Source organism: Protopterus annectens, chromosome 6.part1, assembly GCF_019279795.1.
Source record: "Protopterus annectens isolate FY-2018-M chromosome 6.part1, PAN1.0, whole genome shotgun sequence".
In the NCBI taxonomy this organism is placed as follows: domain Eukaryota; kingdom Metazoa; phylum Chordata; order Ceratodontiformes; family Protopteridae; genus Protopterus; species Protopterus annectens.
Genome location: NC_056738.1, coordinates 114,356,973 through 114,373,245, shown reverse-complemented (window position 1 = coordinate 114,373,245; position 16,273 = coordinate 114,356,973). Strand labels below are relative to the sequence as shown.

General features: G+C 37.8%; 1 protein-coding gene across 1 annotated transcript in view; it reads right to left on the bottom strand.

Annotated features, from left to right (window-relative positions):
- Positions 1-16,273, bottom strand: part of LOC122805261 (rap guanine nucleotide exchange factor 4-like) — a 2,335,347-nt gene that overhangs the window by 1,891,850 nt on the left and 427,224 nt on the right. Inside the window, exon 2 of the mRNA XM_044075349.1 lies at positions 15,801-15,943. Within this exon, the coding sequence (XP_043931284.1) occupies positions 15,801-15,943 (143 nt within the window). The remainder of the gene's footprint in view (positions 1-15,800; positions 15,944-16,273) is intronic.

The window sequence follows — 16,273 nt, the reverse complement described above, 5'->3', positions numbered from 1 at the left end:
ACAGGAATCAGAATCTTTATTATACGTTGGCCAAACTGAATAACTCTGCAGTCATCTTCCCCTGTGCCTCACATTATCTCCCTTGCCTACTATCGAGAGAAAGGTAGTTGTTATTTTCATATTTATTTATTTATAGGTCAGATGATTTTATATTTTTTCTATTTTATTTATTATGTGTAAAGTTGTTCATAGGATCATAAGTTTGTAAATTAGTACCAGGCTAACTCTCATTGTGGGCTATTCCAAGCCGAGCTAATTACTCCATGTGAGAATCAAATCATTCACCTTGTGCCTATAAGGAGAACTCCTTAACCACTATACCATCCTCACACCCATGTAGACATATTTATATTCTTTAACTATATACATATTTACTTATTCTGATCTCTTTTTACTTCTGTTTGTATAGTATGTCTTCTACTATTACTATATTCCTAGGTTGTATATTTCAGCAATAATCCTAGCACAGAGTGTCAAATAACAGAACATTTATATTTACCATTATATATTTGATACTCTTTAATCTAGTACTGCTGTTAGAATCAGACATATTTTTCCTTAAATGTTATGTCTAATAACTACCGTCCCATCAGTCTGACAAGCCTTATCTGCAAGACCATGGACCGTATTATCATGGAACTTATAAACAAAGACATTGGCAACCTTCAAACACTAGACCCCACCCAGTTTGGGTTCGTGAAGGGCTGATCTTGTCTCCTGAACCTGACTGACTTCTTTGAATCAGTCTCCAGAGCCATGGACAAGGGTAAGGTGGTCCACACAGCCTATCTAGACCTTGCCAAGGCCTTTGACATCATCCCCCACTCTGGAATCATAGATAAACTTACTAAGCTGGGCATTAATCCCTACGTCACCCAATGAGTTGCTAACTGGCTTACTGATAGAACCCACACTGTAAAAGTAGCCGACTCCAAATCCAGCTCCAGACAAGTGATAAGTGGAGTACCTCAGGGTTCAGTCCTGGAACCGCTCTTGTTTGGCATCTACTTCTCTGAAGTATAGGCCAACACTAAGGGACTCTGGCTAACAATGTTCACAGATGACTGCGAACTGAGAGCCATTATTGAATCCCCAAATGATGTGGATACTCTACAAAAGGGTCTTACAGAAACATATGCTTGGTTCCAGAGCCATGGGCTCAAGCTCAATCCCAAGAAATGTATAGTTATCCCCTTTGGGAAAAACATGTATCCATGAATTACCATATAGGTGTCTGTACACTAAACACCGAAAGTGTGATAAGAGACTTAGGGACACAGGTGGACAGTGGTCTCACCTTCGATAACCACATCGCCACAACAGTCAGGAAATCCTGCTATGTGGCACACCTCATCACTAAGGGCTTTTCATCCAGAAAAAGGAGGTCATTGTCCCACTGTACTCATTCCTCATTAGACCCATTATAGAATACAACGCCCCGTTTGGTATGTACCTCTCAAGACATCTGCAACAACTGGAAAGGCCACAGAAATACCTCACTAAAAGAATCACAGGCCTAAAGCAGATGCCCTACACTGACCGCCTTAAAAAACTCCAGCTATACTTTGTTGCATATCGTCTACTCAGAGGCGATCTCTGCTTAACATACAGTGCCATGTCAAACCCAGAGCTGTTGGACATGCTACACTTAAAGAAATCCCAATCCCTCAGAGCCACATGCTCCAGGGATCTAAACCTTGTCATCACAATAAACAAAGCATGCTGGAGGGATAGGTTTCTGACCCAGAGACTCCCCAGACTCTGGAATAGATTGCCCATACATGTCAAACAGAGTGCCTCTTTGGCCCTCTTCAAAAAGAACCTTGACGATTGGATGGGAGAAAGGAAATTCACCCCGGGGATCACGTCAGTCACCCTGCTAGACAGGGGTCCAGGGAAGTAAATAGTGTGGGAAGAAATACCCATGGAATTGTTATGGCTAGGCTTGTATAGTCCCTAGGGCTGATAGCCTAGTACCAACCTATGAACCTATGAACCCATAATAGTAAGTATTCCTTCTAAGAGTCAGACTTTCCATAATAAATTGCTCTGCAATATTAAGTTTTGTTATTATTAAAAAGAGTCAATAACAGAAACACAATCCTAACTTTTTATTAGAAATGTCGTTCTATAGGTTAGTATATAAACCATCCTTTTGGTATACTGCACACATTCAGAACTATTTAATAACTGACAATGGTTTAGAATGCAGTTGACTGTCTTTTTTTTATTATCTAACTTGTATTCATTGACATCTTAGCATATAATTCAAAATATTATGATTATTTACTTTTAGACAGCAAGAAGTAACCTGGACAGTTTTTAGAATTTTAGAACTTCAGCAGCATCACAAAAGTGTTCATGATTCTAATTAAGCTGATTCAATCTGGTCCTCATGACAAGGGTTTGCAAATGAACAGTTTATCAGCTACAACTCACACAAAAACATTCAAGTGTGAATCCAAGCCACCTCTACTTTATACAACAATCCCTTAAACCCTTCTAAACCACTAAAAACCCTTCTAAACCACTAAAAAACAACAAAACCCATTTCAAAGTATGTTAACCACTAAAAAGCTACTGCATTTAAAGAAATAACATTTAATGATTCAGTAAGCACTATTTCTATGAGATGTTTAATATAAAGCATATTGTCATTTTTTTTAAAGGAGACATAGCATATAAACTTGCATTAAAAGAATGTCAATTGTGTGTGATCCAGGTTTAACTTGTTAAAGTGTGAATGTTACTCTAATAATTTGATAACATTCCAATGATAGCTTTTGTATATGTAAGAAATGAGGTTTGGGAACAAACCAATTTGTTGAGAGACATCTTCGGGTGAGGGTCAGGTAGGAATAGTATTGTGAGTTAAGATGGTAGTGGAAGAAAGTTAATGTAGTTGGGATGGAATGGTTAAATTAGGAAAGGATGAGGGCTTGGAGGAAATGAGGTAAGTGTAAGGAGGGGTTTAATTGGTTTTATGTGAGAGTAACTGGGTAAGGGATCAGATTTTGACATGAACTTGCTGAAGCAAGTGCCACTTCCTAGACAACCTGAAGGTATTTTGGTATAGGTAGGCCTTAGTTATGAGTGGGGGCACAATGGTGCTGGTTGAGTAAAATAAAGTTTTTTTTCTTTCTCTCTTTTCAAGGTGGTTCTTTCGGGGTCATGGGGTTTATGATCAGCTTGGTGGTTTTCACGGTCTTTGGGGGGGGTTGCAGGGATATTTAATTTAGTATTATGAGAATGTGGTAAGTGGTTGCAGGTGGTGTACTTCAGTTTGACCTAGTTGATGAGTTTGGTTGGTTCTGGTGGAGTGGGTTGCTTTGGAATCATTGGTGGGACAGTGGATGAGGTGTTTGTGGCTGGTGCACTTGGTCTGCATTGCAGTCTGAGCTGGTAGATTGGCACTGTAGAACCATAGGGGCAATTTGTTTTTTTGTTCATGGATGGTGCAGTCAGTTGTGTTCTTCACTTTGTTGTATAAGTAAAAGTAAGTGAGCAGAGGTGAGGACGCTGCATATTTGATCATGGTGAGTGAGGATATGCTGCCCTAGTAAATAGTTATATGGATGTTGAAGAAAGAAAATGAGTGGTGGGATGCTGCTTGATAAGTAAAATTAAGCAAGCAGAGGTGAGGATGCTGCTTATTTGGTTAGGGTGAGTGAGGTTATGCTGCCCTAGTAAATGGATATATGGATGTTTACACTGTGATCAATAAAATAAAACATTGTTCAATAATGTTATGTTTATGGAAGTTTAATAAAGGTCATCAAATGTCATGTGGTGTGGTATGTTTATTAAAGGGGACCGGGACAAACTATGTTTTTTATACTTTGTTTATAGAATAGTATAACTTTCCTGGGTGCTATTGCATGTCAAGTATGCTATCAGTAGCAAGCATTCAGAACTATGTAATAACTGACAGTGATTTAGAATGCAATTCTCTGTCTTTTGCTTATGATTTAAAATATTATGATTATTAACTTTCAGGAAAAGTTAACCTGGGCAGTTCTTAGAATTTTAGAACTCCCACAGCATCATAAAAATATTCATGACTCTAAATTGTTTCAAGCTGGCTTTCATGATATGGGCTTGAAAATGAATAATCCATCAGTTCAGTTGCAATTCACATAAAAACACTCACAAGTGAATCCAAGCCACCTCCACACCACACCTCCATCCTACAAACCCCTCCAAACCAACAACAAAACAACAAAAAAAATCTCAAAGTATCCCAACCACTAAAAAGCCATTGCACTCAAAAAATACACCATTTAATCATTCAGCAAGCTCTATTTTTAGGAGATGTTTAATAAAAACAGACTGTCATTTTTTGAAGGAGACATACCATATAAAATTGCATTAAAAGAATGACAGTTATGTGTGATCCAGGTTTAACTTGTAAAAGTGTGAGTGTAACTTATTTGATATCATTCCAATAGTAACTTTTATATATGTAAAAATCTATATTTTTTATACTTTGTTTATAATATAGCTTGTCTTTCCTGTATGATATTGCATATCAAGTATACTATTAGTAGCACACTACTGGACCATTTTAAGAACCCAGAATGTAACTTAACATGCCTCTTTAGTTTAGTGTTATTTGTTGCATCTTGTATTATATAGCATTATACAATGACCCTCTATTAATATTCAAAAATGTGCACGCTGATTGGTCAGCGTGCACGTTGTAAATCAGAGTTATAGTAATGGAAAAAGGTCCAGTCACCCAGACTTTTTCCATTACTATAACTCTTTTTTTACAGCAACGGAGAACACAAGATCTCCGTTGCTTCACACTGTCTCGCTATGTTAAACTCCTTTAACATAGCGAGACAGTTTGTAAAAAGCAACGGAGATCTTGCTTTCTCCGTTGCTTTTTTCAAATCTGTCTCGCTATGTTAAATGGGTTTAACATAGTGAGACAGCTTTAAAAAAAGCAACAGAGATTCTCTGTTGCTTTTTTTAAAGCTGTCTCGTTATGTTAAACCCATTTAACATAGCAAAACAGTTTGTAAAAAGCAACAGAGATCTTGCTTTCTCCATTGCTTTTGCCCATAGCTCTGATGTACTGCATAGGCATACGCATGCGCAGTACATCAGAACTGCCACAGAATACCAGACAGCTGCGGAAGGGCAGCAAGGAGGCATTATACAATTCCATTATTTAAGAAAAGTAATTTTTTTTTTCTTAAATAATGTCATTGTATAATAGCAATGACCCATGCCTGGGTGTGGGTAATGCTGGATTTACCCACGGTTAGTGTGGTTTGATCACGAGGGTGAAGCCCGAGTGGCCAAACAAAGCATGGGTTATTGCTATATTAACCCATGGCTGGGTGTGTGTAATGTTGGATTTACCCAGGGTCGGTGTGGTTCACCCTTGTAACCAAATAAAGCCAACCATGGGTAAATCAGCATTACCCACACCCAGCCATGGGTTATTGCTATTATACAATGACATCATGTAAGAAAAAAAATTACTTACTTTTCTTAAATAATGTCTTTATATAATGGAGACATGGTGTCCTTCTGCTTTGTTTATGTATCTGAGGGCTTTTATGATATACTGCGCATGCATATGGGGCTTTGTTCCCACACTTGTGTACTACATCAGTGCTTTGAAAAGGAAGCAACACAGAAAGGAAGATCTCTTTTGCTCCTTTTTTTTTAAATAGTTGAAATTCAGACACTTTAGACTTATGAAACAGACAGGATGGAGAAAAATACAAGAAAATCAGGAATGTTTCTTTAATTTAGAATAATGTGCCTGATTTTTCTTAGTATTTTCTACTTACTGTCTCTCTTGTACCTCCAGACTGGCTAAATTTCTAATTTTATTATTTTTTAATGGGGAAGAAAACTTAAAAAGTTATAGCATATAGTAATGAAAGAAGGTTCAGGTGACCAGACTTTTTTTCCATTGGTATATATTTAATTTATAATGGGCATGCTGCTTTGGCTAACAAATAAGCATGCTCACTTTTGAATGTTAATGGCCAGCCATTGCATAATATTTAATTGTACATTACTCAGCTATGCCAAGATATCAGACATTGTGCCACCTAACATAAGTTTCATCATAATAATGATGAACTTTTAATAAGATGAATAGTTTAACCTTTTAAACTCTAAATGAAAATAAGTGTCTTTAATTTCATATATAGCTAAAAGAATCAAACTCTAACATTTTATAAAGGGAACAAGAAACCATTTGAAGTAGCAAAAGAAATAAATATATGATTTACATTGTGAAAGTAATATGCGGCACCTATTCATAAGTATAAAAGCACTTATTTAAATTAATAAGAATTCATAACCATAAAATACATTTATTTTCATTTGTCCTTCAGTTTTTTACTGTTTTTGTCTTTTATTAACCAGCCATCTCTAGGGTTGCCACCTTTCATCGTGGCTAAAACCGGAGTAAAGCCACAACCCTCGTGTCACCATCCCACCCCCTCTCATGCCTACATTCTGCCCATTTTGTGACATCACGACGACATCACCCGGCGGGGAGCCCCCTCTTTTTCTGTTCCTCCTGTGTGCTTTCTGCTGATTTACTATGCTTTTCTGTAAAAAAGCATAGTAAATCAGCTGATTTACAAACTCTGATAGTCTGTTTCCTTTTTGAAACAAGATACTGGAGTTTGTACAGTGTTTTCCGGACTACTGGAGAATCAGTTTGATTTCCAGATAGTCCGGAAAAAAAAAACAGAGGGGTGGCAACCCTAAACATCTCTTGTTGCATTTCTCATCAAAGAAGTCAATGGATTCCAGTCCATTTCTTCTGTTTTTCTAGGATTTTATTTTTCTGTATAAAGTCCATTTCATATTCCAAGGTGCTAAAAAATCTTCTTTCCTTTTGGAAGGCAAATCCTTATTTTTGCTGGAAACAAGATTAGTGCTTTGATATTCTTCTTCTTTAAGCTTTTAACAAGTGGCACACACACTTTTCTCTTGGACATTACAATGTAGAATAGTCATTGTCAAATCTTATAGTATTTCCTTTAATTTTAACTGGATAATTAGTCCATGCAGCTTTTAAGACTAAATCCTCATCTTGACTTGAGAAAAATCTTATGATCACTAACCTTGGTCAAGGTGTTTTTTTTTTAAGGTGAGTTAGAAAGTGATCTGTGTGCACTTTCAATTCCGAAGGAAAAAGCATCAGGCAGGTTCCAAGTTTTAGGCAGACAGGTATTAAGGAATTGAATCATACTGTCTATATCTTCTTTTTTTTAGGAATCCAGTACATCCTGATGTTATTCCTTCTAGAGCTATTCTCTAAGTCTTCTATTTTACCCCAGAATAAGTTATTTTGTTCCAGAAGCAATTCAGTGTTATTTTCATTTTCAAGTAATCTTCCATCAAAATCAGACATTGCCTCTTCTACACTCAAGATTTGTGATGACTGTTCTTTAAGAAATTCATTCAGCACTTCAACTTGTTTTTTATATTCCTCTTTAAAGTTGTCCACTTTGCTTCTTAATTTCTCTCTCTTTACAGATAACTCACTGATGTTACTTAGTATAGCCAGTATGTCTTTTTTCATAGTATTGTCCTGTACACTGCTTCATTCTGAGACATTTAGTTCTTTCTAGTTTTCTTGACAGAAAAAAGCAATTAAAAGAATTTCAAACTTATTTTTTGTAGTAAATCTTAGCTGATGTTCAACTATAAAACCATTAAGCTTTGAAATGTTCTATTTGAGTTATTTAGTAAAAATTCTGTGAGAGATGTTAAAATGAAGCAGAGCTAAAAAACAGTGCTGTTAACTGCTCACCATCTTGGCCTCACCCTCCCCTCATAGTATTTTCAGAGGGAATGAGAAACCTCACTGTTCTCCCATTGAAAAAACTAGCATATTCTTGAAGTAGTTTAAGAAAATGGGAATCTCACAGAGAGATGCAGATACCATGTTCTCCTCTGAGCCTGAGTCAGAAATCTAAAGAAAAGAACCTGCATCTGTCCTATCACTCTGAATTCAATTTCTGGAATCTCTTCAGGAAAAGAAGAATCCCTTTTTCTTTTACCAGAAACCACCTGATAAGAAGGGTCAACAGCCTGAACAGGACATTGATCCAGACTTAATAAACTACGCCTATCCAATGGAACTGGTGCAGAAGATACATGTTTAGTTTTCTGCTTCTTTTTGAACGGAAAATTGGGGAAAATGAGATTATTAATGGCAGCAGCTTTCCTCAGAGATAGGCACAACATTTTGACTTAGCAGGGACACCTTCCCTGCTCCTTCTCCTAAGACCAACAAGAGTGTCTTTCCCTTGCCCACTGAGGGAACCTCAATAGCTGCAGGGGATGTGGCTAACCCAGAGTAGTCCATAGTGGTTACATGAACAACAACAGAGGGATCCAGGGGAAAATATAAGTTCTCTGAGGAACCAGCTTTGGCCACACCAGAATCACCCACCTGCATCTGAGGCAAAGTTAGCCTGCTGTGGTGACAGTTTTCTGTTTGTGGCTAGAAGAAGGACCAACAATGGGACCAGTAGTTTGTTCCATGGTCAAGCCATAAAAAGGTTCTTCTTTCCCAGGAAAACTAAGCAGCAAAAGCTGGTAAAAGATAAAAAGTATTTAAAATCACTTATCCCAGTTAAAACACAGTAAAAACATCTAATACATTGTATCAGCTAAAAGTAATTTAAACCAGTTTTTCCACAGGAAAAAAAAAAGTTTTAGAATGTTTTAAATAACTTTTACACTGTCAGAAACAAAAGTGTGCTCCAGTTTAAAAAGTAAAAGTCATGTGACACTCAACAAAAATACATATTCCTAGAGGAAGGTAAGTTTAAACAATAGAAATAATATGTGGAAGGTTCTTTTCCAATGGGAACTTAACTGCCCAGCAATGGAACAGCATAAGCCAACCATCGATCCTCAAAAGCCAGTACAGTAGCACTCTTTTCAGTGGCAGGAAAGCTCTAAAGGGCTTAACACCCAAGCCTGTGTTTTAGTCAGCTCAGCTTGAGCTGTCTAATGCTCTGGGTGAGTGAAAGGTGCTATTAAGCTTTAGAAGCCGGCTGGCTGTTATATCCTTAGCAGAATATAATCACATTTAGCTTAGGCTTCTGCAGCAGTGATCAATATGATGAACATTATGTTAATATATATTTAACATTCTTTTAACCCCTTAACAACTAACTATGTTTAACAACTGCCACTAAAAAAATGACAGTTTCTGGCTATTTTGCTGTTTCTATATAAAAGCTTCAGTCTGGTTCAGAATTTTGTAATATTTTCAGGAACTATCTATTAAAAGACCACTGCAGTATCCTCTGCCATTGAAAGTGAAGAAGCAGTTGCACCTTGAATTTTAATGAAAAAAGCATCTTATCATTGTTATGCATAAACTTATCAAAAGAATAAAAACAAACTGTTTTATACATTTTTAAGAAATGGATGCTACACTATTCTTTTCAAATGACTCATTTCTATACATCATAGTTTGTACATTTTGAAACACATTCTGCCCTGAAATTAAACTAACTTCAAATGATTATGTCTATCTACCATTTCAGGATATTTAAGCCTCGCATTTGCATGGGCTTTGGCATAGCTACTCAAGAAATACTTGCTGTTTGATGACTTTGCCACTGATTGCTGAGAATCTGATTTTACCTTGAACAATCCACTACTGAAATGACAAAAAAAAAGTCTTTTTTGCACTTCTGTTATATACCGTGACTGTACTTTAGCAGTTTCTTAAGCTAATTGCTGTTACTTTTGCACTTTATAGCAAAAAAAAAATGTGTACTGTCTACTGCTGCTTTAAGTACTTAATTGCACTGTATTATATTGTATGTGTTAGTTGCAAGGCTGTTGTAGGTAGTTTGTGTGGTCTTGTTACACCAGCTATTCTACATTAAGAAAATGTCTTTCTGCACACTTGTGGCAGAAGTGTACTAATCTAACCTGTCTGAGTTGAGGATTACTGTTGAAAGGCTTATTGTGTGCTTTCCTGACTGGTAGTTAGCTTAGAACTTGCTTCTCTTTGCTCATGTTTAAGCCTCAGATTTGCATGGTGCTGCTCTTCTTTCTGCAGTGGTCAGCAGTGTACTGTATAGATGCAAAAGCCTAGAGGCTCGGTTTTTCCATAAACAGCTGTCAGTAAAACCTTTCCAAACCTTTCTGCTGCTCTAGGAGCAATTCAGTTGTGCACTGAGCAGCATTGCCTTATTGATCAACCTTAGTCTACCCAAAGTATAGGTCCCTCTTGTAGTCTCGGTGCTGTCAGCACAGTCCTGTCAAATTAACCCATTCCCTTCCCTAATAAAATATATAGTAAGAGTCTGCTATCATGGAAGGGCTGTTTCCCATCATCTCTCTGGCCAGCCTAATAGATGTAGGCATCCTGAAGCAATGTAGAAATTGTCTCACGTATACTGACAACCACTTACTCCTGAAACAGACAAATACTCTATGTGAGATATATAGTTACACTATGAACCTGGAGGCAAGACTCTCACATAAGGAAAAATTGAATGCCAAATAGGTTGTCAGCACACACACAAATTTCCCACACTAAATAAGGACATGACATATAAAGCCATATATGAAGAGGTACTCACTAGTAACTTCCCAAAAGATCAGAGGCCTCCCAAATGGAAACCACTCACACACATAACTTTGCAAACAGCAACCTCAACACATAATAACATGTACAGCAGTAACTCAACAAATAAGCCCATAAGGCGTAACACCACAAAAACTAATGTACCGGTCATAGGTGACTCCATTGTGAGATGCACAGATGTTTCCCTCACCAGACTAAATAAGGAGCGGGTAACAGTTAGCTGCCTGTCAGGAGCCAGGATCTATCAAGTCACACAAGCACTCAAGTCACTCATCCTCAAGTACTGGTATGACTCCGTCATAGTCCATGTGGGGGGTGAATGACTTGAGATGTCCCTCACTAGACGATATGAAAAGAGACAAGGCTAAGCTTTCAGATATTGTGCCACAGGCAGCAATAAGCCTAGCCTTAAGCAGCATTCTACCTTCTTCATCAAAGATGCCACAATACAAACAAAAAATGATTGACTTTAACAACTGGTTTAGCTTCTGGTGTGAGTCCAAGGGGATCTAATATCTGTTACCTGGGAAGACATGGTTGACAGGCCATGCTGCTTTACCAGAGATCATCTGCAGCCATCTCCTCTAGGCTTTTGGATACTGGCAAAGGCATTAACCAGCCCTATTGTTCCTTTTTTAGGCAGTGTCAAAATAACCAACCTCCCAATATAACAACATCCTGTCTAGATAAACTCAAGGTACTGTTGCATAATGCTAGGAGTCTAAACAAGAAACTACACTTCCTGGAAGCACTCCTCACTTTGGAAGATGCTGATGTCTGTGCAGTCACCGAGATATGGTTCAAAGGTGTGGAAAGCACCTCAGCCATGCAGGGTTACAATGCCTTCCATACATTCAGACCACAAACTGAGCATGAAAGAACCAAAGAAGGATGTGTATCCATCTTCATTAAGGATAAGTAGACTTCAGGACTGGTCAAACAGTATGACTCTCTTGAGCTATTCCATGTCCAATTAACTACAGGTAAAGTCCCCTACCACATCATAGCTAGCTATAGGTCCCCACAATGAAACAGGAAAAGCATACCGCATACATGGACTTACAAGAATCAGTTGTCATACAGCCCAACACCATACTCATGACTGATTTTAATTTTATCCTACTATCAACTGAGAAACATACATGACCACAAACAAGCTGGCTCAGAGGTTCTTGGGCTTTGTCGATGCAAATGGTCTGGAACAGCTTGTCAGCACACCCACAAGAGGCTCAAATGTCCTAGACATAGTCTCATTAACATGGGAGAGCACTGCACCCTCCCCTGTGTGATGTCTTCTCTGGTAAGATCAGACCATAAATCAGTCTTGTTCAACGTAATTATAAGACCAGATACCCCATCAAGTTCAAAAATGCTTAAGAATTATTCAAAGACAAACTACCTCCTACTAAGTGATGTTATAAGAAGTTTCAAAGCACCCTCAAATGGCGTACACCAATGCCCTGTAAAACCACTTAAGCAGTTGTATAGAATTGGCTGTATCTGACTGGATTAAAACCAGGTCTTGGCAAAAAAATAAGCCACTCTTGTGGACCCCTAGTATAAACAGGCTATACAACAACAGAAAGAAACTAATGTCCAAGAACAAGGGGGAACTGACTCAGCATGGGAAGAAATCCCTCTCTAGCTTAAACAAACAAATTAGAGAGCTTGTCAAGTCTTCCAAAGCTAATTATGAAGGAAAAATAGCCTCCCTAGTTAAGGATAATTACAAAACATTCTTTAACTGCATCCAAAATTTAAAAGGGAATGCCCAGCTATGCACTGAATTGGTTGTGGATGGCACCACCCATACTCAACCAGAGGTAATAGCCAGCCTGCTAGCTGACAGATTTGGAGCAAATTTCACCCCTCTGTCTGCTCCACTTATCCCCCCAAAGTATACCTGCTACCATTCCTCAGCCTATTATCTCTAGAAAGCAGGTCATTTAAGTGCTCACCAAGGCCAAAAACACAGCATCAGTGGAACCAGACAACATCCCAGGCTGCCTATTAAACAACTTAAAACATGACCTAGCAGACCCACTTGGATTCCTGTTTAACCACAGCCTGTGAACCGGCTATGTTCCAGTGGAATAGAGGACAGCAACAGTAATCTATCTGCACAAAGGGGGACTATCAACCGACCCTGGGAATTATAGGCTCATAAGCTTGACTAGCCTCATCTGCAAGGCCATGAAAAGAATCATTATGGGCCTTATTAACAGGAACATAGATAATCTCCAAGCTCTGGACCCAACCCAGTTTGGATTCCTTAAAAGTAGACCATGCCTGTTAAACATGGCTGACTTCTCCAAGAAAGTCACCAAGGCCGTGGACGAGGGAAAGACAGTGCATACCATCTATCATGACCTAGCCAAGACAACTGACACAATCCCCCATTCAGATGTTATAGAGAAACTCTCTCAATTGGAAATTAACCCCTACATTACCAGATGGGTAGCCAACTGGCTCTCCAACAGGACACATATTGTCAAAGTGGGTGACTTCACTTCTAACAAAAGACCAGTCACTAGTGGCATACCACAGGGTTCTGTGCTGGGCCTCTTACTGTTTGTAATTTTTAATTTATTTCTCAGAAGTCCAGGCATATTTCAATGTCCTGTGGCTGATCAATTTCACTGACAATTGCAACTTGGGAGTAATCACTGAGTCCCCCAATGATGATAATATACTGCAGACAGCATTAACGCAGATGAATGATTGGTGCCAAAGCCATGGATTAAAACTAAATGCAAAAAAATGCATTATTATTCCCTTTGAGAAAGATGACATCCCTGCTAATTACATTATAGACAACACCCCCCCCTGAGTGTGGTCCAAGTGGTATATGATCTGGGTACTCAAGCTGACAGGTTGATACCAGCCTGAAATTTGACTAATACATATCCACAGTAGTAAGGATATCCTTCTATGTGGCACATATTATAAGTAAAGGCATCACAGCTAGATCTAAGGAAGTTATAATTCTATTATACTCGGCCCTCATCAGACCAGCAATTGAGTACAATGTTTCCTTTTCAATCTACTTCATCAGACACCTAGAACAACTGGAAACACCACAGAAGTTTCTCACCAGGAAATTAGAGGGTACACAAAACAAGTCTTACACAGAAAGACTGAAAGCCCTGCCACTGTATTCTGTCTCCCACAGGTTGCTAAGGCGTGACCTGTGCCTGTCTAACAGGGCAGTCTCTGACCTGGCCCTGATAGAAATGCTTGACATTCTTAAATCAAACTGCAAGAGGGTCACAAGTTCCAGGGATCTTAAACTAGACTCTGACATGAACAGGTCATGCTGGAGAAATAGATACATCTCCCAGAGATTGCCACTTCTCTGGAACAAGTTTCCAGTTCATGTGAAACAGAGCACCACCATGACCCTCTTCAAACACAACCTAGATCAATAGATGGATTACCACAAATTCACTCCTGGGGTGGCACCCATGTCCCTCCCGGACAGAGGATGTCAGCATTAACTATCATTTACCATTACCTCTGCAAACTTCACTCAACTAACCACCAACAATTGGGGCATCTTGGGATAAATATGGCTAGGTTTGTAAGGGCTCTAAGACCACTAGCCTAGTAACCTTCTATGAACCAATGAATCTATGAACTATAAAACCCCCATGGCTAGACTCCTGCATAGGCAAACTTATGTTATGTACCTCTCATACAACACAATGTCAGAACAATGAAGATATACATACTAACAAGTAAAATATATAGATTTCGTATAACATGAAAAAATAAAATAAATATATTCAGTCTGATCACAGTTATTAACAAATATTCACAAACAACACAGTCAACTAAAATTTAATCTATTTTTTAACTGTTGTGTAGTTCTTGAAGAAGGAAAAATAAACTATCCCTTTCTCAGCATTCCCCCTGGAACCCCAAATGTCAGCAAACAGGTGCCAAATGCTGAAGAGAAGGAAAAGCTTAAAAGAAGCAAAATGACTGCTCATTAAGCTGATGGCAGGTGTTATAATTACTAAAATACACAGCTGTCACTAATATAATATGCTCTTTCCAGTGTATTATGCAGAAATATAAGACTGACACCATTCTGTGAGAACAAGGGTAAAGCACCAACAAACTGCTAATTCCTCTAAATTTAAAGTATGTGTTAACATATATGTGGCTCATAAGGCAGATATCTTCTTCTATACACAAATGATGGGCTAGCTGGGAATCAAGAAGAAAACACTATATGTCTACATTTCTACCTATAGCTATTGCTGCATTCAAACAAAATTCAAACTTTAGAATGAGAAAAGAATTATGTAAAAGTGCAATCTGTTTTCTTTGCACCAATAAAAGTTATCATTATTAAAATATGGGCTTATGATTGATGAAATACATCCTTTCAAACTTTAGTACATAATTTGGTATTGATAAATGAAAGTATCCAGCAGAAGTATTCAAAGCAATAGGAAAGGTTAAAAGATTCATACAATGACTTATGATATCACAAAAAAGGCACGCGTTCAACTATGCAGACATACAAAAAACATTTCCTTAGACTAAAAGCTTTATTTAAAACAATACATAAAAAAATTACTTAAAAGAAACAACAGTAAGTCCATGGCCTGACTGCCCCACTGCCCTACCTGTAATACATGACCCACTTCGACACTAATGTACACCTTAGCATCAAACTGACACACTTATTAGCATCTTTGTGATTGTCTGATGCACCTGACTGCTCACAAGAGCAATGACATTAGGCCTTTACAGCCAGGAATAAAGACTATCACTGTTGTTGTGAACAGTCACAAACATCAAGCAATCCCAAGGATAATAACTACCTAGTTACATACTTTCAGTGCTGTGGGGATATTTCTGTAGCAAGAAACATCAAGATAAAATAAAAATGTATGTTTTTCAGTTTCTGACCACAGTAGCCCTTTAAGCTAAAACACTGTGCAGAAAATCATCATACAGAGAAATATTGCAGTAAACATAGGATCTCCCAAATGTCCTAATATATTTGACTTGGTTATGTCCTGAAAACTTTACAACTTATAAAATTTTGCACATTACAGCAGGATAACTCTCCAGAGAATGTTGAATGTTCAACATTGCTATTTAATTTGACTGAAAAAAAAACATATCTGGTGCAAATCAAGAATTTCTTACCAGGCTATTACATAGTAAAATAAACACTTACATGTAATGCCTTTCTCTAAATTTTCATAATATCCACAGAAACATATCTGCTGCAGGAGGTTAGGATGAAATTTTTCAAATGCCTTTACTTCTTTAAGACGAGCAAATATTATATCCATATCTTCACTAGAGCGTTCTGTAGGTCTGAAATAAAGTGAAATAGTAATTGATACTGAAGTCAGAACCTGCACAGATTTTCTCATCATTGTCATATAAATTTGACATTTGAAAAAAAAAGACTCTATATAATATAATCTGAAAATAAATGCTAAACATCATCCTGTTTTTCCTACATTTCTGTTACATGGGCCTCCAACTGATAACAAAGAATGTTTGCCTAAAAGTAATGTCAGATAAACTATTACAATAAGAAGAAAGCTATCATTATAACATGGTGCACTAAGGTGGAATTAGTTGGAAAAACACTATAGGCTATACCTAGCTTGATATCAATTGATTTGCAAGCACATGAAA